The sequence below is a fragment of the Callithrix jacchus genome, chromosome 4, assembly GCF_049354715.1.
Source record: "Callithrix jacchus isolate 240 chromosome 4, calJac240_pri, whole genome shotgun sequence".
Taxonomy (NCBI): Eukaryota; Metazoa; Chordata; class Mammalia; order Primates; family Cebidae; genus Callithrix; species Callithrix jacchus.
This window is the reverse complement of record NC_133505.1, coordinates 45,813,228-45,834,893: the sequence shown is the minus strand read 5'-3', so window position 1 is coordinate 45,834,893 and position 21,666 is coordinate 45,813,228. Positions and strand designations below refer to the sequence as shown.

Genomic DNA, 21,666 nt, shown 5'->3' with positions numbered 1-21,666 from the left:
TGGAGGGCAGCCCCTGTGCACCCTCATATCCCATGGAGTGGAGGCCTGAATGAATGAACATGTGAGTGTACAGACACCAAGCTGCCACTGGCCCAGGGTGATTACAACACATGGAAGGCTCTTCTTTTGAAGACAGGAGCTCAAACATACATGAAATGGGATTACCTGCCCTTCTCACCACAATGGAAAAGGAGAAAGTGCCCTCCAGACCACCTGGATGCCAGGGTCCGCCCCGACACCCCTTTTCAATCACCCATCAGCATGTTCTAGCTCCTCTTCTGCTGACAGGGGTCACACTAAACCCGTCCCAATGGATTCATCATTCCCCACAAAGCTGAATTAGTATATGTTCACCCCTACCAGAGGTTTCTCTCATCAGTCCTGCTTCTCCTTTCTTGATCAGTCTTTACTCTGTGTCCCCTGAACATTATGTATTCTACTTGTGCTATTCCACTCTACACTCTCTGATGCACTCTTGATAACTTTCCCATATCCTTTTCCTGGGTTGCTCTTATCTGCCCAAAGACAATGTAAAGTATCTGGGGACAAGGTTCATGTCATATACTTCTCTGGCATCCTTCAGAGACCATCGCAGAGTATGAGATAAGAGCAGGTATTTTAAAATATTCATTGAAATGAAAAAAACAAACAGCTTGTGGGGAGGAGAAAAGCAAGATGTTCAAATAGGTGGATTCCGCAAAGTAGGCAACACTCACGTGTCTTGAACAAAGGCATGGATTTTCGCCAGAGCTTTAATTTGTAGACTACAGTGGCTAAAAGAAAAAAAAATTATTTGATCTCAGGATTACCAAAAAAGACAGGCAACTGACATCAGGACAGAGAGGTTAAGCTGGAGCAGTGGCCATCTGCATTTGGTGGAGGAGCTGGACAGTTAATTAAGAAACCCACACCTCTACCCCATGGTGCAGTTATGTGGGGCTTACTGAAGGCTGAGAGTAGAACAGTAAAACCAAGTCACTCAGTTCTTAGATCGCAAGTCTTACTAAAAGGAAGCTTCTGATCCCAATCTTAAATAATCTGAAAGTAGTGGTGAACTCATTCAAAGCCCAGATTCAGTTCAACGACAGACTAAGCTTACTCGACCCAGATATCCTAACAGCCACCCTTTCTACTTTAGTCTTCACTGTTCTTTACACACAATGTCTGGCATTTAATAAAAAATTATGAGGCATGTGGTAAAGCAAGAAAATGCTACCCATTGACAAGAGGGAAAACAGGCCAACAGAACAAGATCCAGAGATGGCTGAAATGTTAGAATTATCAGACGGGGCCTTTAAGAAACTGTTAAACATGTTAAAAGATCTAGTGGAAAGGGTGAATGACATATATAAAAAGGCGAAGATTTTCAGCAAAGATATACAACATATATTTTTAGAAGGCAAATAGAAATTCTAGAAATGAAAATATGTTAGAGATGAATAATTATTTTGCTGGGATTAGCAGACTGAACATAATAAAGAACCAGTGAACCTGAGGACAGACATGTCAGCAGAAACCCAAACTGAAACATAGGAGAGGAAAAAAAGTGAAAAGAAAAACAGATCATCTAGGTATCAGGGACAACAGCAAACTGCTTAACATAAACATAATTGGAGTTCCAGAAGCAGAGGAAAGAATAAAACAACATATTAGGCCAGGTGCAGCGGCTCACACCTGTAATCCCAGCACTTTAGGAGGCTGGGGCAGGTGGATCTCCTGAGGTCAGGAGTTCAAGGCCAGAATGACCAACATGGCAAAACCCCATCTCTACTAAAAATACAAAAATTAGCTAGGCATGGTGGTGGGCACCTGTAATCCCAGCTACTTGGGTGGCTGAGGCAAGAGAATCACTTGAACCCCGGAGGCAGAGGTTGCAGTGGCTGAGGTCGTGCCATTGCACTCCAGCCCAGGCAACAGAGCAAGACTCTGTTTCATAAGAATAAAACAACAAAAACATATTGACAAACAAATGGCCAAGAAATTTCCCAAACTGATGAATGAAATCAATCCAAAGATCCAAGGTCAGTGAACCCCAAGCAGAATAAATGCAAAGAAAACCACATGTAAATATATCAAGGTTGACATACTGAAAATAAGATATAAAATATTAAAAGCAGCCAGGGGGAAAAAGACACATGATGTACAGGAAAACAATAGAAATAACAGCTGACTTATCAGAAACAAAGGAGGCAGAGAAGCATGGTATTGTATCTTTAAAGTGCTAAGAGAAAAAACATCAACCTCAAATTCCATACCCTGTGAAAATATCCTTCAAAAATGAAAGGGAAATAAATACATTTTCTTTAAAATTTTTTCTTTTTTTTTTGAGACAGAGTCTCACTCTATCACCTAGGCTGGAGTGCAGTGGCTCAGTCTCAGCTCACTGCAACCTCTGCCTCCTGGGCTCAAGTGATTCTCTTGCCAGACAGAGTTTCATCATGTTGGCCAAGTCAGTCTCAAGCTCCTGGCCTGAAGTGATCCACCTGCCTCAGCCTCCCAAAGTGCTGGGATTACAGGCATTAGCCACCGTGCCTGGCCTAAATACATTATATTATTACTATTTTATTTTGAGACGGAGAACTGCTCTCTTGCCTAGGCTGGAGTGCAATGACATGATCTTGGCTCACTGCAACCTCTGCCTCCCAGGTTCAAGTGCTTCTTCTGTCTCTGTCTCCCAAGTAGCTGGAATTACAGGAGCCCACCACCATGCTGGACTAATTTTTGTACTTTTGTAGAGAAAAGGTTTCACCATGTTGGCCAGGTTGGTCTCAAACTCGACCTCAGGTGATCCGCCTGCCTTGGCCTCCCAAAATGCTGGGATTACAAGTGTGAGCCACTGCGTCCAGTCTAAATACATTTTTAAATAAACAAAAGCAAGAAATTAGTCTCCAGAAGACTTGTACTACAAAGACAGGCTAAAAGAAATTCTTTAGGCTAAAGTGAAATGATTCCAAATAGAAATCTGGCTCTATAGGAAGGAATGAAGAATACCAGAAAGGGTAAGCATGTCAGTAAATACCAAGGACCTTTTAAAAAAAGTTAGATATATATGTGCCTGCGTGTGCATCTTTAAAAGACAATAAATGGTTTAAAGTAAAAATAGTAACAATATAAAATAGGGTTTATATAAAAACAAAAACACAAAGACAAAAGGACAGTAGCATATACAGTGTTGTAAGGTTCTTACACTGTTCATAAAGCAACGAAATTTTTTGGAAGGCAGACAATGATTAAAGGTGCATACTGTAATCTCTAGAGCAACAACTGAAACACAGCACAAAAAAGGCATTTTTAAAAAAACCCCAAGGGGATAAAAGGAATACTAAAAAATACTGAATTAGTCCCCCCAAAAAAGGAGGGAAGAAAGAGAGGAACAAAGAGCAGACAGGATAAATAGAAATCAAACAACCAAGATAGGGGATTTAGAGTCAAACAATAATTACACTCAGTGTAAATGTACCAATCACCCCAATTAAAATGCTGAGACTTTTATCCAGGTCAGACTGGACAAAAAGTAAGACTCAACCACTTGTTTTCTATAAGAAACACATTTACTTGTAAAGAAAAAGAAGGACAAAAAAAGACCATACAAGCACTAAGCTAAAGAAAGCTTACGTGGCTATATTAATGTCAGATAAAGCAGACTTTCAGACAAGAAGTATTACTGGAGATAAATAGGGTATTTCATAATGATAAAAGGTCAATTCATCAAGAAGACAAAATTATCTCAAATGTGCATGTGCCTAACAACAAAGAACCCAAATAGCTAAAGAACTGACAAAACTAATGGGAGAGACAGATAACCCAATAATCATAGTTAAAGACTTTAACAACACTCTTAGCAACTGACAGAATAAGTACGCAGAATATCAGCTAAGATTTAGAATACCTGAAAAACACTATGAACCAAATTAACATTTATAGAGCATTATACCAAGCAACATCAAGATAGAGCACAGGATGGGCCATAAAATAAGCCTCATTAAGTTTCAAAGGATCAAAATCATTCAGAATATATTCTCTGAGGATGGAGTGACTAAATCTAATGGTTATCTTGAAAATCCTAAATTACCTGAATATTAAACACCACACATATGCATAATCCAGGAATCAAAGAACAAATCATAAGGAAAAACTTTAAAATATATTAGCTGTATGATAATTAAGACTCATATCGGGATTCCATATTTGGGCCCCTTCCATAATCTCGTGTAAGCTTTTCTCTTTATCTTTTTCTTCCTCCTTTTTCTATTTCTCCTTCTGTAAAACTAAATCTCTTTCTGCAAAAATAAATCACTTTCTGCAAAAACTCTTTGGAGTCCTATATTTACTTGCAAGTGTACCGTGCCTGGTGTGGTCCCCTCTCCTGTTCTTGGGTGAGTGAGAGACCAAGAGCCTGGAAGAACAGCCCCCGCCCAACCCCCAGTCCCAAAACCCGGCAACAAATATTGGCGAGCCAGCCAAGAGTGCAGCTTAAGAAATCGGAGGGGGTCAGTGAGTCAGACCCCTTTTCACTTGAAATCTGTCCTGTCGCTTTAAGGAAACACCAGAGTGGCCGTGGCAGTGCAGGCCAGCCAGGTTTAAATAAAGGCACAGTCTGTCTCTCTCTCTCTCTCTCTCTCTCTCTCTCTCTCTCTCTCTCTCTCCATCTCTTGGCTACATCCATATTTGGGTCCCCTTCCACAATCTTGTGGAAGCTTTTCTCTCTTATCTTTTTCTTTCTCCTTTTCCTCTTTCTCTGCCTAAATAAATCACTTTCGGGGGAAAAAAAAAAAAAGACTCATATCAAAATGTAGAAGATTCAGCTAAAGCATCCTTTTTTTTTTGACACAGGGTCTCGTTCTGTAACCCAAGCTGGAGGGCAGTGGTGCAATCTTGGCTCACTGCAATCTCTACCTTCTGGGCTCAAGTGATCCTCCTGCCTGAGCCTCCTGAGTAGCTGGTACCACAGGTGCAAGCCACCATGTCTGGCTAATTTTTGTATTTTTTGTAGAGACAGGGCTTCACTACTTTGCCCAGGCTGGTCTCAAACTCCTGAGCTCAAGTAATCTACCTACCTTACCCTCCCAAAGTGCTAGGGTGCAAGCCCCCAGGCTTGGCCCTAAAGCATCCTTAAAGGGAAATTGTAACATTAAAAAAAATAATATACAGGTTCTTTACACATGTGCAGTAGTGGTAAAAAATAAATAAATAAATCATAATAATATATACATATGTATATGTGCAGAAATAGAAAAACCCATTCTAAAATTTATATGGAATCTCAAGGGACACCAAATAGCCAAAGCAATCTTGAAAATGATGAGCAAAGTTGGAGAACTCAAACTTCCTGTTTTTAAAACGTCTACAAAGCCACAGTAATAAAAACTGTCTACTAATGGCATACAGACAGACACATAAGCCAATGGAAGAAACAGCCCAGAAATAAACTCTTAAATATATGGTCAAATGATAGATGCCAAGACCAATAAATGAGGAAAGGGTAGTGTTTTCAACAAATGGGGCTAAGAGAACTGGATATTCACATGCAAAAGGACCCTTACCTAATACTATACACAAAAATAAACTTAAAATGAATCAAAGATCTAAATGTAACAGATAAAACTGTAAAACTCTTAAAACTGAGGAAAGCTTAATGACATTGAATTTAACAATGATTTCCTGCATATAACACCAAAAGCACAAGGAATAAAAGAAAAAAATTAGTAAATTGGATTACATCAAAATTTCAAACTTCCATGCATCAAAGGACACAATGGAGTGGGAAAAAACCCCTACAGAATGGCAGATGATATTTTCAAATCATATATCTGAAAAGTGATTATTATGCAGAATATATAAAGAACTACTACAATTCAACAACAACAATTCAAAACAGCCAAAGGTCAGCCAGACATGGTGGCTCATGCCTGTAATCCCAGCAGTTTGGGAGGCGTAGGTGGGTGGATCACCTGAGGTCAGGAGTTTGAGACCAGCCTGGCCAACATGGTGAAAACTGTCACTACTAAAAATACAAAAATTAGCTGGGCATGGTGGTGGGTACCTGTAATCCCAGCTACAAACAGGACTTTTATCCAGAATGTAAAATAATTCCTGCAACTTAATAAAAAGGCAAATCAATTTTTTGTAAATGGTCAAAAGACTTGAAGAAACACTTCATAAAAGAAGATATACAAATAGCCAATAAGCACATAAAAAGGGGTTCAATATCACTAGTTGTCACAGAAATACAAATTGAAACCACAGTGATTTAACACTACACCCCAACAAATGGTTAAAATAAGATTGACAATACCAAATGCTGACAAAGATGTAATCAGAACTTCATACTTTGCTGGATGGAGAATAAAACAATATATAAAAATTGTTTTATTATTTATATATATAATATACATATTATATATACTATATACATTTATTGAACACACACATACACATACATACACACACAGTGCTTTAGAAAAGTACGTGGTATTTTTAAATAAACATACATCTACTCTATGATCCAGAATTTTCCACTCAGGTATTTACCCAAGGGAAATTACATTTGTCCACCAAAAGCTTCGTATCGTAGCAGCTTTATTCATAACAGCCCCAAACTGGAAATATCTCAAGTGGCCATTGACAAAAGAATCCCCATACAATGGAATGGAATACTAGTCATCAATAAAAAGAAACAAACTAACACAATATAATGAATCTCAAAAACATAATGAGGAAAAAATTCCAGACACAAAAATGCATACTGTGTGATTCCATCTATACAAAGTTCTAGAACAAGAAAAACTAACCTGTGGTGATAAAAATCAGAAGAGGGGTTACTCTGGGGTTGGTTGAGTAAGGGTATAAGGAAATATCCTTAGGTGATGGAAACGTTTTTTATCTTAATAGGGATGCAGGCTACAAGGATATATGCATTTGTCAAAACTGATGGAAGTATATACTTAAGATCTGCATTTCACTTTCAGAATTATACCTCAACTTTTTTAAAAAAAGAAAAGTGCTGGGTTATAGAATTGTTTATAAAGACTCTGTGCTACTGGAAGCATTGAAAAGAAGTCCAGTTCTGCCATGCATCCGTGCGCACTTGTTCAGCCAAAATACATGTTCCCTAATCCAGAAGTGTTATAAAGCCCCAACCAGGCGGGTCCCTGGGTCTGTTTGCTTCCTCATCTATAACATGCTGAAATTTACTGTCTGTTCCACCTTGGTGCATACCAATGCTATCAAAATGACGGAGCTTATATGGCAGTACTGTGGCAAGTTAAAACACCAGCCAATACTGAAAAAACAGAAAAGAACAGGATAAAGACTTCCTCCCCTTCTATGATTCTCCAGGGCCACCTGTATCTTCAAACTTCTCTGGGGGATTTGAGACTGGACCCTTAACTAAGGCCTTTCCAACACCTGTTTGGCCCCCTGACAGAGCACTTCCTATTGATTCACTACTACTATACAACCCTCCAACCTATCTCCAAAAACTATTTTCTAAGGCCTGCCTGCTGAGAAAACTAAGCTAAATGTCACAACTTTAAATTATTACCACTAACAGGGAGTGGGGAAAACAAAGATATAGAAAACAGCATTCGGATCACCAGCTGGGGAACTCATGAACTGGCAAAAGTTTGGGAACTTGCAAAGCATGTTGTACACATGCTTTCTATCCATCTCCTGCTTCCAAACAGGGGACTTCACCAGGCAACAAGCATGATGGTCTTTTACGAACAGCAGCAATTAAAGGGAAGTTACTCCTGCCTCCAGGGACACAGACTGCTCTCTGTCAGCTTTCACTGTCATACACAGGCTCCTGCAGGCAGGCCTATACCAGCTAGGGATAGGGCATGGCAGCAGGATGAGGGTCCCTGAGGATAACTAAACAAAGTCCCAGGGAGCCCTGGAACCAGCAGACCATACCTAGTTGCCAGTTTGTCAGGGCTGACAAAGTGATACCAAGAGCCACCCATTCAGTCTTTCACTCTCTGGTCTTCATTAGGACCTCAGTGGTACCAGCAAAAACCAGCCCATTGGCTTACCTCTCATTGGACCGTATCATGTAGTCAGTAAATTCATGGTCTCCCTTGATCACCTCCAGGGGGACCACCAAGTTGACGTCAGAATCAGTGTTCCGCAGCTGATTGAGTTTAATATTTACTGCGAAGAGGTAATCCCGAACGTCATCTATGCCCACCTTCAGGCCCTTGCACACCACATACCTGACAGGAGATACTCTGTCACTCCACTGAGCAAGGGCTTCCTCCCCACACATTCCTTTCCCCCCAACCCCTTCTAGAATCTCAAAGCTTAACAGCTTCCCTCTTCAACCCTTTGTGGTGCTAAAGTTCCCCTCAAATACTTCCCTGTTAAGCTCTATTTCTATTCTGCCAGTCTTTCCCAACTTCCCTATGACAGAGGGGCTGCATCACAACCACCTGGGGAGTGTGTTAAATTACAAACCTAATGAATCAAACTCTCCCAGGAGAAGGCCCAGAAATATGTGTTTGTAACAAGCCACTTGGCAATTCTGATGGGTTGCATTTTATCTCACTTCGTGTGTGGGCACTGTCACACTGAGACACCAGTAGTGCCTCTGGATAGCAGCCCCTTACCCCTTCCCAGCCCATGTCCCTCCAAGTGTCCCTACTATTGGTCACCTTCTCCTGGGCCAAGCTGAGAATCCCTCACATAAGCATAGAGAATAAGGCTTGGAAGAAGGAGGCAGAGGTTAAACTAGCACATCACAAGACCAAAAGATCCAGGAATCCTGAATCCTGTTGGCTCTCATCACTTCTTTGAAGTCAAGGTTTTAAATGTAGCTTAAGAGGTCATGCCAGAGAGATGCACCATGATGTGCTGTTATGACATTTAGCCAACTAATCTGGCTAATATAGAGGGAAAGTCTTCACCTCTCTGAGTTGGCAGGACGGCTGGTAATAGGCTTGAAGAGACAAACTCGTTCAAAACAGCAGTACAGCAGGTAGACAAGCCCCACACTGAACGGTGTGAACAGGTCAAAGGTTTTACAGATGAAGTGGCCTCCTGGATTAGAGAGAAAACACCAAAAGCAGCCAATGGGTCTATTCTAGGAGATGGGTGAAGTAGTCTTGGGAGTAAATATGACAAAGTCAAGGAATCAGCACCTGGGCCCATTAAAAATCAGAGACAATTTATGGGAGTGAACCAGCTTTGGAGGGGACTTTGAGGACTCATTTAGCTACCTGTCATCTAATAGAAGCAGATTTTTTAACTTCCCAACCAACCCCTTGTACATGCTCTTGTCCAGCAGGGCCTCTAGTCAGTCTGGGGTAAGGAGACAGCTGAGGAAGTGTCACCTGTCCGGACAATGGACAGCGCCATGAGGAACTGACACAGCAGCAGCTGCTTGCTGAGAATCTCCTGCAGGTTCTCCTGTCCCTCCACTGAGAAACCCTGAAATGAGAGCATAAGGAATGGGGTGGGAAAGAGAAAGGAGAAGGACTGAGAATAACATCACTACCTCATCTTCACAAGAGTTCTTGAAGTGTTTTCATTGATCACTGTCTGACTGATGAAGAAGCAGCTCAGCACTGACTTATTTTAGAAGGTCACTGGGCTTGTTAGATGAAATAAACACAGGACCCAGGCCTATGACTGGACCAGCTCCACTGTCCTGCGCTATCATTCCCAGAGGATGGAACCAAGCCTGCTTTTTCAAGGAGATGGTTTAGAAAGTGTTTTAACTCATGGGAATCCAGGGAAAAGTAAGGCAGAACAGAGGCAAAATACTGGCTAGTCACAGGTCAACCACAACACAGGAAACAGAATGCTCTGGTGAGTCCTGACAGGACCAGGGAGTGAGTGCAGTGAGAACACACTCCTTTGGTTTTCCAGTCTGGTAACAGGAGAAAAGTTAAATCTCCTAGTCACAGTAATCTCTCTCTCTCTGTTGACTCAGGTTTTACTTACAATACCCCCTTTCCTGTCCTAAGACCATGGTGCCTCGTCCCTCCAGCTGGCAGACTCTCTGGCCAGGGTATTTACCAAAAGAATGTGTGATGCTATTTCTAGACTTGTCTCGCTCCTTGTGCAATCCCAGCAGGAGACAGAGAGCCAGGCTTATATAAAAGTAAAGGAGGCCAGGGACATGGGGTGGCAGAGTACTGTTAAATGGGGATAGTTTCTGTTTTGCAAAATGAAAAGTTTGGAAAATCTGTTGCACAACAGTGTGAATAGACTTAACACTACTGTTAACACTTAAAAATGATTAAGATGATCAAATTTGTTTTTTACAATTTAAAAAAAAAAGGGAAGCTGCCCTCTATGAAACAGACCCCAGCTAGGCCAGGTCTCCCTGACTCAAAAACAAAAAACCCTCAGGTCACCCTCTACACTGCTGAAGAAAAAAGCCCTTGAGTTCACAACTCTAGCTACCGCACTGCCTCATAAGCGCTATCAGACTCCCTCATCTGCTCAGCCAGAGCAGCCCCTCCCTCACAGCCAGCCCCAAGCCTGTCATCTGTTGTTCCCTGCCACGCACAGTGCTTTGGTGAGCCTGGACATCTCTGGATATCATGCTGACATCATGCCCACCTTCCCTCACTGTCCTCACAGCTACTGCTTGAGAGGCCACCCAAAGAGCCCAGAGGCTTTTCTCAACTTTAGCTATATGACCCTGGAGCAGCTGCCCTATTGTCTGTCCTTCCTCTAGAGTAAGTGGTGGCTCACTCCAGAAAGGAACACCTGCATTGTCAGATTAGTGAGAGCTTCTGCTGAACAAAGCTGCAATGGGTTTCCCTCTGTGCCTCAAGCAGCTGCCTGTAGACAAGGCCTCTTGAACATTCACTTTAGCCCAGCCCTGACAAGAGCCTCCCATGGATTCCCCTGTGCTGCCGTCTTTGCTTAGGCGGCCGTCTGTCAGCCTATGAGAGGCTTACAGCTTCCACCAGCAGCAACACAAAGATCACCCTGCTCCAGGCAAAGGTATCCACAACATCACAGTCTCTATAAAATTATCATAAAAAATATGTACAAAAAGAATTGAAATGCATTCCCTACTATCTGAATTGTGAAATACCATCTTTGGGGGCAGCTAAAGAACCAAACCAAACAAAAACATTTCTTAAACCTCTAAAATAACAAATCCTTAATGCATCAGTCTATGGAAAAAAAGGTAACCTACCCCATCAGCCATCAGAAAGTGGACACCTTTGCGATCTGTGTTATCCAGGACAAAATTCCGAAAAGCAGAGATGTTCTCTGGGCGGGTGATATCTCCATCTCCATCAATCCCACCTTCACCTGTCAGAACACAAGAGTCATCGTGAGTTTATATACATGTCAGGAGCTGAGACATGAGTGCTCTGGGACAGTGAACACAGGCATCAGGTGTCTCAAGAACTAGGGCCCATCCTGCAAGGCTGCCTTACAGTGATGGACCAGGAGGAAGAATAGTACCCTGCTATAATGAAACACAGTCCCCAAGGAGTGGACCAGCCAAAAGTCATCAACTCTTGGGCCTTTCTCTTCGAGACTCAAATTCTGTTTAAGGCACCTACATGTAGGCATCAATTTTTTAATTAGTACTGTTTAGAAAGGACTTAGGATTTGCTGCCAAATTACAATCAACATAGAGCAGAGGGACTGCTATGGGGTTGCCGAGCTGTCTGCAACCCAGTGCATTCTGCACCTGGCACAGAGTACTAGAGATGGGTGTGGGGTTTGTATTTAATAATCCTGCCAGTTCTCAGCCAGAGATCAGGCAGTTTCATTATCTCCTGCCACCACAAAAGCAAAGTTCTCCTGAGAGGAGGAATTCATATTGCTTTGATGAGAATCTGCTGAGGGAGTGTTTGACCTGTATTCTGCAGGCTCGGGGTAAAAAGGGATAGTCCAGAGGGAACCGAGATTCTGACATGAACTGTGAACCCCAGGGTAAGAGACCTAGGAAAGAAGACATGGCATGTGGATAACAACTGCTTCTGACCTGAAGTCCCCATAGAGGGGCTGTCCCTCATACCTCCTAGTACCCTCCTCAGTGTCCCTACCATAGTAGGGTTCGAAGAGTTCACTGGAGGCAGAGTAGAAGTCCTCCAGCTTGAAGTCATTAGGGCCCTTCAAAGTCATTCCAAAGCCCTTTGCATGCCACTTCTTCCTCCACAGCACATACTCTGAGAAGCCGCCTGGGCCTGCGCAGACATCAGCAAAGTACAGAAGCTCAGCTTCCCGGTCCTTCACCAGTGGCTTCTGCAAAGGCAAGTGGAAGACAGGAAAGGAAGGAAAACAAGACAGCTCAGTGGAGAACAGAAAGAAGAATGCAGGGAGTAAAATAAGCCTTTCAGCAAGTACAATCCAGACCTCCCACCATGGCTATAGCACCCAGGAAATATATCGTCTGGTGATCAATGCCCTTTAGTGTTGCCTCACCCACCCTCAAAATACCCACAACACCTATCACATCACCAGGCCTTGCTCACACTCCTCATAAAAACATCTTCATTGAGCTAGGCACAGTGGCTCATGCCTGTAATCCCAGCACTTTGGGAGGCCAAGAGGCAGATCGCCTGAGGTCAGGGGTTTCAAGACCAGCATGGCCAACATGGCAAAACCTCATTTCTACTAAAAATACAAAAAATTAGCCAGGCATGGTAGTGCACGCCTGTAATTCCAGCTACTCGAGAGGCTGAGGCAGGAGAATCACTTGAATCCAGTAAGCTGAGATTGTGCCACTGCACTTGAGCCTGAGACAAAGCAAGACCCTGTCTCAACAAAAACAAAAAACAAAAACATCTTGATGGGTATCTGATTGTGCATTTTTTTATATCTCAGAGTGTTTTCCTCACCATAGCCTGCCTTTCAAGGTCCTACTGTACAGAACATGCCCCACATTACAGATAGGGAAAAAGGCACAAAAAAACAAAGTCACAAAGTAATCTGTTCACAGCCAGTCTGCAACAAAGCGAAATCAGAGTCCAGTTGACCTAACCTCTAGACTCAGGTCTTCCTGCCAACCAAAGGCTGGGCGGCTGTAACATCACCCTCTCCCAGCCACAGGAACCCCCCCTTTCCCCATCATAGCCTCTGTCTTCCTTTCTCCCCTTCCTCCTTGGCTCTCCCAACCACCTTTTAAGAAATCCCAGTTAACTTTTTATTTTGGGTAATTTTAGATATACAGAAAAGCTGCCAAGATAGTACAGAGTTCCTGTACCCCTCACCCAGTTTCCAGTTTTTTTGTTAACACCTTACACCACGGTATGTTTGTCAAAGCTAAGAAACCAACATTGATGCATTACTATTAACTAAACTCAGGACTTCATTTAGATTTCACTAATGTCCTTTTTCTGTTTGGGATCCAATCCAAGACACCATGTTGCATTTGGCCTCCCTCCTTTTTTGCACTCCCTTTCTTCTTCTCCTGCCCAGTGCTGGGTGGGGGGTTGGGGTAGGACACAGTTGGAAGCTGACAAGAGAGGGAAGGAAATGCTGGTGTGCCACAACAGCAGCTTCCAGGCAACCCTGGAGCACCCAACCAACTCAGGACTGACTAATCATCATTTGAATTTTGGCATCATTACATTTGTAGCACCTTGAGTAGCCTTTGCTCTCTCTCCTACTTTCTTTCTTTTTAATTTATTGGCAACAAGGTCTCCCTCAGCCCAGGCTGGAGTGCAGTGGTGCAATAATAGCTCACTGAAACCTTGAACTCCTGAGCTCAGGCAATCCTCTTGCCTCGGCCTCCTGAGTAGATGAGACCCCAGGCACATACTACCACACTTAGCCAATTTTTTTTTCCCTTAGAGGCAGGGTCTTAGCATATTGCCCAGGCTGGTCTTAAACTCCTGGGTTCAATAGTTTAAGACCTCCCATAGTGCTGGAATTATAAGCGTTAAGTCACTATGCCCGGCCTAGCTTTATCTCTTAACCTCACATTTATGCTAAAAAACCTGGTACTGGCCCATATTGTATGTTTATACTTCTCTTATATGCAAATGCTAGGTATGCTCTTACCCATACCTGAGCCCTAGACAGTGAAATTCTACCCACCCTCCCCAGCAGAGAGGATGAACCATTTGCACCGGTGGCAACAAAAGGTTGAGTTCTAAACTGCAGAAGACTACAGGTGGCCTCAGACCATGATGAACACTCAGCCAGAAGAGGCTTAGGAACCTTAGTCTTCCCTCTCTACAGGTTCAGCACGGTTGAGTGCCACAGGGAGTTCTGCAGCTGCTAGATAACGATCAGAAAGCTTTAGGGGAAACACTCACAGGAAAGAGACATACTAATGTTTATAACCCAGTCACTTCTGAGTGAGATGGGCCTTTCTTCTGATGATAGCTATTCTAGCTTTATCAAAATACTGAAAAACTCTGGAGAAAGTGTCTTTAGCTAAAAATAAATGTCATCATTCTGTGACAAGCCCACCCTGGCATGCTGGGTCTCAATCATTCTTTCCCCACTTCCCTACTACGCAGCCCAAGGGTTCTTTGTTCCTGAGCTATCAATTATTCATCTTTTTGGATTATATTCATTTGCACACCAAAAAGACCTAATGGTATTTACCAAGAACATTATGTAGCATCTTCAAGTCAGGCCTGCTGGTGATGAATCAGGGGTCACGAGTTTAAGCCCTGTACATACTGCAAAGAGGGAAAATAAGGTTCCGTGCCACTGGCCATGCCCTCTGAGTGAACCACTGGTCCAAAGGAAGACTGGGAGAAGGATGCGGAATGATCAACGAGAGCACTTCAGCCCTGAAAAGGGGGCATGAGTATGACCTCGTTCTGTGTGGCATTTCAAGATGTGTGGCCCTTACAGGTCATGGACAGAAAGTCTCTTCACAGAAAGGACAGCTGGGGTTCTTAGCCCTGCCACTTAATGAGTGCAGTCAAGGGCAAGCACATAATTTAAGTCATTAAGCTTGAGCTTGCTCAATTATACATTGGGACTAATGCAGGTATTTCTCCAGGCTGTTGTAGGACTAAATAAAGTATCCCATATTGAAGAGCTTTATAAACTGTAAAGTATTAAATGAATGCAAGATGCTATTACAGTCAATCAGATCAATTTCCTCAGAGTCAAAACTCTTATCCTTTTCCATGTTTTTCTCTTTCCAGTGCCAAGTACAGCAGTACTCCTCAATCAATGGAAATTAGAAAAATGACGTCTACTTTCCTCTCAGCTAGGACTGAAACTTAAAGATCTACATTCAGTTGCCTTCTGCAATGCTTCACAGACAAGGTTGTCTCAACAACATCCCCAGGCATGCGAACCCCTGATATAATGTAATCGTTTATAATATGCTTCCATAAATGCCAAGGATCTAAATTTCCCTCCTTCCTTTGTCTCTTCCAGTTATTGTTTGTAGCTTCTTTTCCTCTCCTTGCTCCTTTTCTCCTTTTACCATAACCTGCAGCACCACAGACCTACTTAAAAACTTCAAAGTCCGCTCTCCCCATCACCTGTTACCACCACCTAACCTCTCCACATTCCAAGCTTCAAATTCTCCTGTTCTTCGTCTGTAATTTGCCAGACCCAAGAGCCACTATGACCCTAGCAAACATGGATATGTGCCTGGGCCTTCAGCCACTCCTCTACTGCTGGAGACCGCTCTAGTGTCTCTGCTTGCCTGAAAACCACCTGGAGCCTGTTGGGCTTGGCTGTAATTCTGGTCCTCAGGGGAAAACGCAAATGAAAAGAAAGAGGAAAAGGCTCTTCCTAGGGACTCCAGAGAAATCACTTTTTTTATAGTGGAGCGTTGAGAAACATCTCTGAAAGGGCAATTCTCCATGGCCACTAACAATCAATTCAGGTCAAGAAGCTGCCCGAAGCATTACAAATGCGGCTGCCTTCTGCTATGTAACTGACATCTCTACCCTAGACCTGAATGGTACAACCCTGGTGCCTACTTCATTTTCATGACAGCAAAAGGCAATAACCAGATACCAGCTGCTGGAGGCATTTATATTCAAAAGCCAAAAAACAGACTGTGACTTCCCATCAGCTTGACAGAGCTCCTCTGCCAGGCAGGGGTTTAAAGGAAATCATTTGGAGCTCAGAAAATTAAATCAACATTATATCAACCTAATTTTCTTAAGACGCTAATTCCAAGAGCCCTTTTGTGCTGCCTGCTGGTACTGGAGAATGGAGAGGGAGACCTGGGAGCAAAAAAACTACATGCCAGTTTTTCCAGCAAGGAGGAAGCAGTTAGGTAGGTGGAGCTGAAACATTAAAGAACTTGGAAAATAAGCTTCTTTAGCCAGTGGATAATCAGGGGGTCTAGTGGAATGAGAGTGAGTGAAGCAGAAACAGGTTTGGGGATAGTAGCTGGCTCTTGGCCCTGTCACTGCCAAAGAAAAGTAACTTTCTAGTACCAGTAAAAATGCTTTGAAACCCTTAAGGGAATTCTAGAATGAAATTTCCTTTTTTTTTTCTTTCTCTATCACTATGGAGAGTCTATGTTCAGAGAAATGAGATGCAGCAGAGTAGAAAATCATTTTACTTTACCACTTCTTGAGACGGGCCAAAGCCTTATAATTACGATCCCACACAAAGCTTGTTCAGAGAAGCAGAGAAGGAAAGCCGCCCAGTTTGAAATTACAGTCTTAGTGCTGGGACAAATCTTAAGAGCCTTTTGGTTCTACCCCAGCCCTATGGCAGGTTGGTAGGGTTCACTTCAAAATGAGGCAGCTGAGGCCCAAAGAAGGTCTAAACTTAAGTGATCCCTCCTGCTTCATAAATGCTACCTCCCTCCCCACCATATTCCAACAACACAGGCTAGATTTTCTGATACAATACTGATTTTAAACAGATCTGTGAAAATGCCCACTGAAATGCCCACATTTCATCCAACACTAAAACCGTATTTCCCAGTACTCCCTTCTCATATCGGAAACAGCACCCAAATCAAGTGATGTCACCAAGTTTCGATTTGGAAAATAAGCTTGCAGTATAAAAACAGTATTCACCTTCCTATTCTACCTTCTGTAGGTTAGGGGTTTGGATTTCAGGACTGAAGCCCTGGAGACAACTGCTTCACTCCTGGGACCACAGAAGCTCTGTAGGACTCTACCTGAGGAGCTCAAGGCAAAATATCTCCATCACATAGCCAGAATACTCTCCTAGCATTGAAGAAATGGCAATGGCTGAGCCACTGAAGCTTAAACCCACTTGGCACCATGAATTCAGAAGCAGAATCTTGTTCTCACCCCATAAGAGTCCCTCGGATTTGTGAACATGCGATCAAACACAAAATCCATGTTAGCCATCTTCATTGCTGCCCTGCAATAAAGCAAGACAGAAAAGTAGCAGATGTATGGAAAACTAGGCTCAGTTGAAAAGGTAGAGCAGGGAGCATCAAGGGAGGGAAGGGAAATGTCAGCAAACCTGTTTAGAAAGAAGACTCCTCGGATCATCTCGTAGGGATTGGCCCGAGTCCGAGCTCGCCGCATCTCTTCCCCATCCAGGACGTCAAACACGCTCTGCCCAGAGAATCAGAACCTCAAGGTGAGCTCCAGGATAGGAAAGGGGTCTTAAGAGCCTGCAATGCCCGACTCACAGCCCTCCAAGGAACAAGGTTCCTACGGCATCTCAGCTCTGAAATATCTTATTGTATGACCCTAGACAGGTTGTTCAATCACTCTCTCGACTACCTTGCCAGTAAATTGGTTTTAAAAAAAAAATGTGGGCCAGGCGCGGTGGCACAAGCCTGTAATCCCAGCACTTTGGGAGGCCAAGGCGGGTAGATCACAAGGTCAAGAGATTGAGACCATCCTGGTCAACGTGGTGAAACCCCGTCTCTACTAACAATACAAAAAATTAGCTGGGCATGGTGGTGCGTGCCTGTAATCCCAGCTACTCAGGAGGCTGATGCAGGAGAATTGCCTGAACCCTGGAGGCAGAGGTTGCGGTGAGCCAAGATTGCGCCATTGCACTCCAGCCTGGGTAACAAGAACGAAACTCCATCTCAAAAAAAAAAAAAAAAAAATGTAAGCAGGTGCCTGGCACATGGCAAGTGGTTAAAAAACAGTACCCATTGCTACACAGAGAGTCACCTCTGGGCATTGCTAATCCTCACAGCAAATCTGTTTCTCCATCCCATACCAGCAGCTACTTTCCAAGGGATCAAAGTTCTGATACGAAGGCTTACCTGACTAGAGCTCATTTACAGAGAGGAGAAATAAGCAAACAAAACTAGTGTTTTCTGATGGAACCTACCACACAGTAGCGATCCTTTCTCCTCTCAAACTCCCCTGATCAATTTCCTCTCTAGATAAAGAAATCCTCACATTACCTGAGTTCCAGTCACCTTATGGATATTCCCAACCCTATGCCTGCCAAAAATTAAAATCTCTGAGGCTGGTCTGAGGCCTGCCTTCTTCTCCAACCCATTTCCTCCTCAGAGTTTCCCTGGCTCATTCTGCCCCAGACAATGTGCTTCCCAATAAGGCCAAAAAGTGTTGGCGAGGGCTAACATTCACCCATGTACTTCACACCACTATTTCATTTAGCTCTCACAACAACCCTGAGAAATGAGTATTTTCTCCTCATTTTATAGATGAGGAAACTCAAACTCACAGACTAAAGGAACTGGGCCAAGGTCACACAGCAAAAGAATTGTGTTGGATTTGAATGCAGGTCTATCTGATGCTGAAGAATGATTCCAAACCTTTTGCTACACCAGGCCCTCTCAGGATTACAATGAACAGACACACTGAGGTTGTGACCACAGGGACAGCACAACGCCACAGAACAGAACAGTTACCAGGGAAAAGGACAATTTGCAGATACAAACCAAGCTACGCATCTGATCTCCTGGAAAAATCTTAACTTTAGCTTTCCCACAACAAACCCAAAGAAGAAATGGAAAAGTCCAGCAAATCACCTCCCACAAGGTTTTCATATCTCATTCTAGCCACAAGGCCTTACCTTACACTGCAACACACTATGAAGCAGCTCTTCCCCACAAAACTCTGTTTCATCTTCAATAATCATCTTTCTCTACAGGGAGAAGAAAGCAGTAAGTAATGACCACGTGTGACTGCATTTGTGGGGGATGAATGAAGAAATTAGGGTTTCAAGTGAATAGAGCAAGAAGGGACTTGGTTCTCTGCCAAGAAACATCAAGCCCTGAAGGGTGGCTAAGAGTAAATCCTAAATCCCTCTGGCTCATCGCCAGATGGCTGTGAGACGAAGCACCCCCTTACCCCCACCCCAGAAGCTCTGAGTAGAGCACCATATGGAAACAAGACTCATGAATACTGAGGCTAGGAAAACCAAACAGGAAGGAGACATTCAAGCTGTCTACCTCTGGAGCACAAAGGCAGAAGGATGGGGAATGCCTCAAATGACAAAACGCTTGTCCTTCCACCAGGAAAGCTCTCACTCTGTGATGAGTACGAATGCATGATACCAAGCACTGACCTGGTAGCATTTCAGAAACAGGGACTCACGGGGCACAGTGTCTCACATCGGTAATCTCAGCACGTTGGGTGGCTGAGGTGGGCAGATCACCCAAGGTTGGGGGTTCAAGACCAGCCTGACCAACATGGAGAAACCCTATCTCTACTAAAAATACAAAGTTAGCTGGGTGTGGTGGTGCCTGCCTTTAAGCCCAGCTACTCAGGAGGCTGAGGCAGAACTGCTTGAACCCAGGAGGTGGAGGTTGCAGTAAGCCGAGACCACGCCATTGCACTGCAGACTGGGCAACAAGACCGAACCTCTGTCTCAAAAAAATGAAAAGGAAACAAGGACTCTAAGGGGTCTCACGGGGATATCAAGTACAACCCCTATATGAGTGAAGCCACCGCTAAACCAGTGGAACTCAATCTCTTTGGTCTCAGGTTTTACACTCTTAAGAATTATTGAGGATCCTAAAGAATTTTTGTTTATGTGGGATAGATAATAGATAGGTAATCCATTAGCTAGAATTCAAATAATTCTATTATTAGAAATTAAAACTGAGATTTAAAAAATATTTTTAAATTTAGTTTAAAAGACTAATGTTAACATAAATATTTTTCATGAAATATAACCGTATTTCCAAAAAAAAAAAAGATTAATGAGGAGAGTGTAGCATTTTCCACTTTTACAAACTTCTTCAGCATCCGGCTTAATAGAAGGCCAGATTTTCCTCTCTGCTTTTTCGTTCAATCTATGGTAATATCAATCATAATCTCTGGAAAACTCCACTGGATACTTCTGAGAGAATGAGGCTGAAAAGTGCAAATAACTTTTCAATATCATTATGAAAATAGCTTTGCCCTTGTGGACCCCCTGAAAGGATCTTGGAGATTCCCCAGGAGCACGTACTTGCACAAGTATGTGAGAATAACGTAGATGGCTACCAAATCAATATGCCCTCTAAACCATATTGATTCGGTAGCCATCTACTTTATTCTCACAATTTTCCAGAATAAAATTAAGCAAATTCCCTCTGTAACAATTCCCTCATTACTTTCTGAGGACAAGGACAATGTCTTTTCATCTAGCAGTGATAAGAATATACACAGATAGGGCTGGATGCGGTGGCTCACGCCTATAATCCCAGCACTTTGGGAGGCGGAGGGTGGATCACGAGGTCAAGAGATTGAGACCATCCTGGTCAACAAGGTGAAACCCCATCCCTACTAAAAATACAAAAATTAGCTGGGCATGGTGGTGCGAGCCTGTAGTCCCAGCTACTCGGGAGGCTGAGGCAGGAGAATTGCTTGAACCCAGAAGGCGGAGGTTGCGGTGAGCCAAGATCGTGCCATTGCACTCCAGCCTAGGTAACAAGAGCAAAACTCCATCTCAAAAAAAAAAAAAAAAGAATATACACAGATATATATGATAAGCCACTTCAAAAGGCATCATGAAGAAGACAGAGTTTATATATTTTATCTGCCTTACCAATTTAAATGACTAGGAGAAAAGAAAAAACCTGCCACATCTCCAGGGGGGCTTATTTGTAAAGCTCATGACACACCCTCTTGACAGCTTTATTCCTACCAATCTGGATGGTCAGATTCACATTTTTCTTAAACTGCAAGTACATGTACATACCAGACTTGAGCAAGTGAAAAGCTGGGAGAGTGTCAAGGAGTAAGGTTACATTTTCCTGAAAGCCTACCTTTCCCACAACCATCCAATCGCTCATTTCCTTAGTGTCAGGAATTTCAGTGGTACATTCCGGGAACCATGACACCTGCTCACAGGCACTGGGCTGCAAACAAAAGAGAGGCATGTAAGACAGGTATGACAGACCTTCAAAGCTAAACCCCCACTCATCAGGACTTCCCCAAAACAAGCAGAAGGGACCAAGACAGACCGAAAAAGATCCAGGTTGCTGAAGCCAAATGCAATGGTCAGACATATGAAGTGAGAGCCAGAATTCTAAAGTTTAACTTCTAAAGGCCAGCTCCAATTCTGGTTAGAATCCTTAGAAACTTCCCAAAACTAAGGTTTCTTTCATTTGTTCCATTATTATTTAATGAATACCTACTATGTGTTAAGTGCTCAAAATGCAGAGTTAAGTAAGACATGGTCCTTGGCAAAAGGGGTTTGCAATCAGAGCAGTGGAGCCACAGAGAATAGTCAGTAATCACATTGATGTAGGTCTATGACAAAATAAGTGTATCAGAAGGACTTAATGGCAGTGAGTCAGCTGGGCGTGGTGGCTTACACCTATAATCCCAGCACTTTGGGAGACCAAGGCGG

General features: G+C 43.1%; 1 protein-coding gene across 6 annotated transcripts in view; it reads right to left on the bottom strand.

Annotated features, from left to right (window-relative positions):
• CMTR1 (cap methyltransferase 1) overlaps nt 1–21,666 on the bottom strand; it is a 49,029-nt gene that overhangs the window by 9,563 nt on the left and 17,800 nt on the right. For 3 of the 6 annotated variants that reach the window (XM_035295519.3, XM_035295518.3, XM_035295520.3), the window contains exons 5-14: nt 21,080–21,172; nt 18,898–18,969; nt 17,356–17,450; nt 17,178–17,250; nt 12,021–12,219; nt 11,156–11,274; nt 9,330–9,426; nt 8,904–9,036; nt 8,034–8,213; nt 717–773 (exon numbers count right to left, since the gene is read on the bottom strand). In XM_035295519.3, the coding sequence (XP_035151410.1) occupies nt 717–773; nt 8,034–8,213; nt 8,904–9,036; nt 9,330–9,426; nt 11,156–11,274; nt 12,021–12,219; nt 17,178–17,250; nt 17,356–17,450; nt 18,898–18,969; nt 21,080–21,172 (1,118 nt within the window). The remainder of the gene's footprint in view (nt 1–716; nt 774–8,033; nt 8,214–8,903; nt 9,037–9,329; nt 9,427–11,155; nt 11,275–12,020; nt 12,220–17,177; nt 17,251–17,355; nt 17,451–18,897; nt 18,970–21,079; nt 21,173–21,666) is intronic. The other 3 variants (XM_078369083.1, XM_078369082.1, XM_035295523.3) reach the window with 2 other exon arrangements.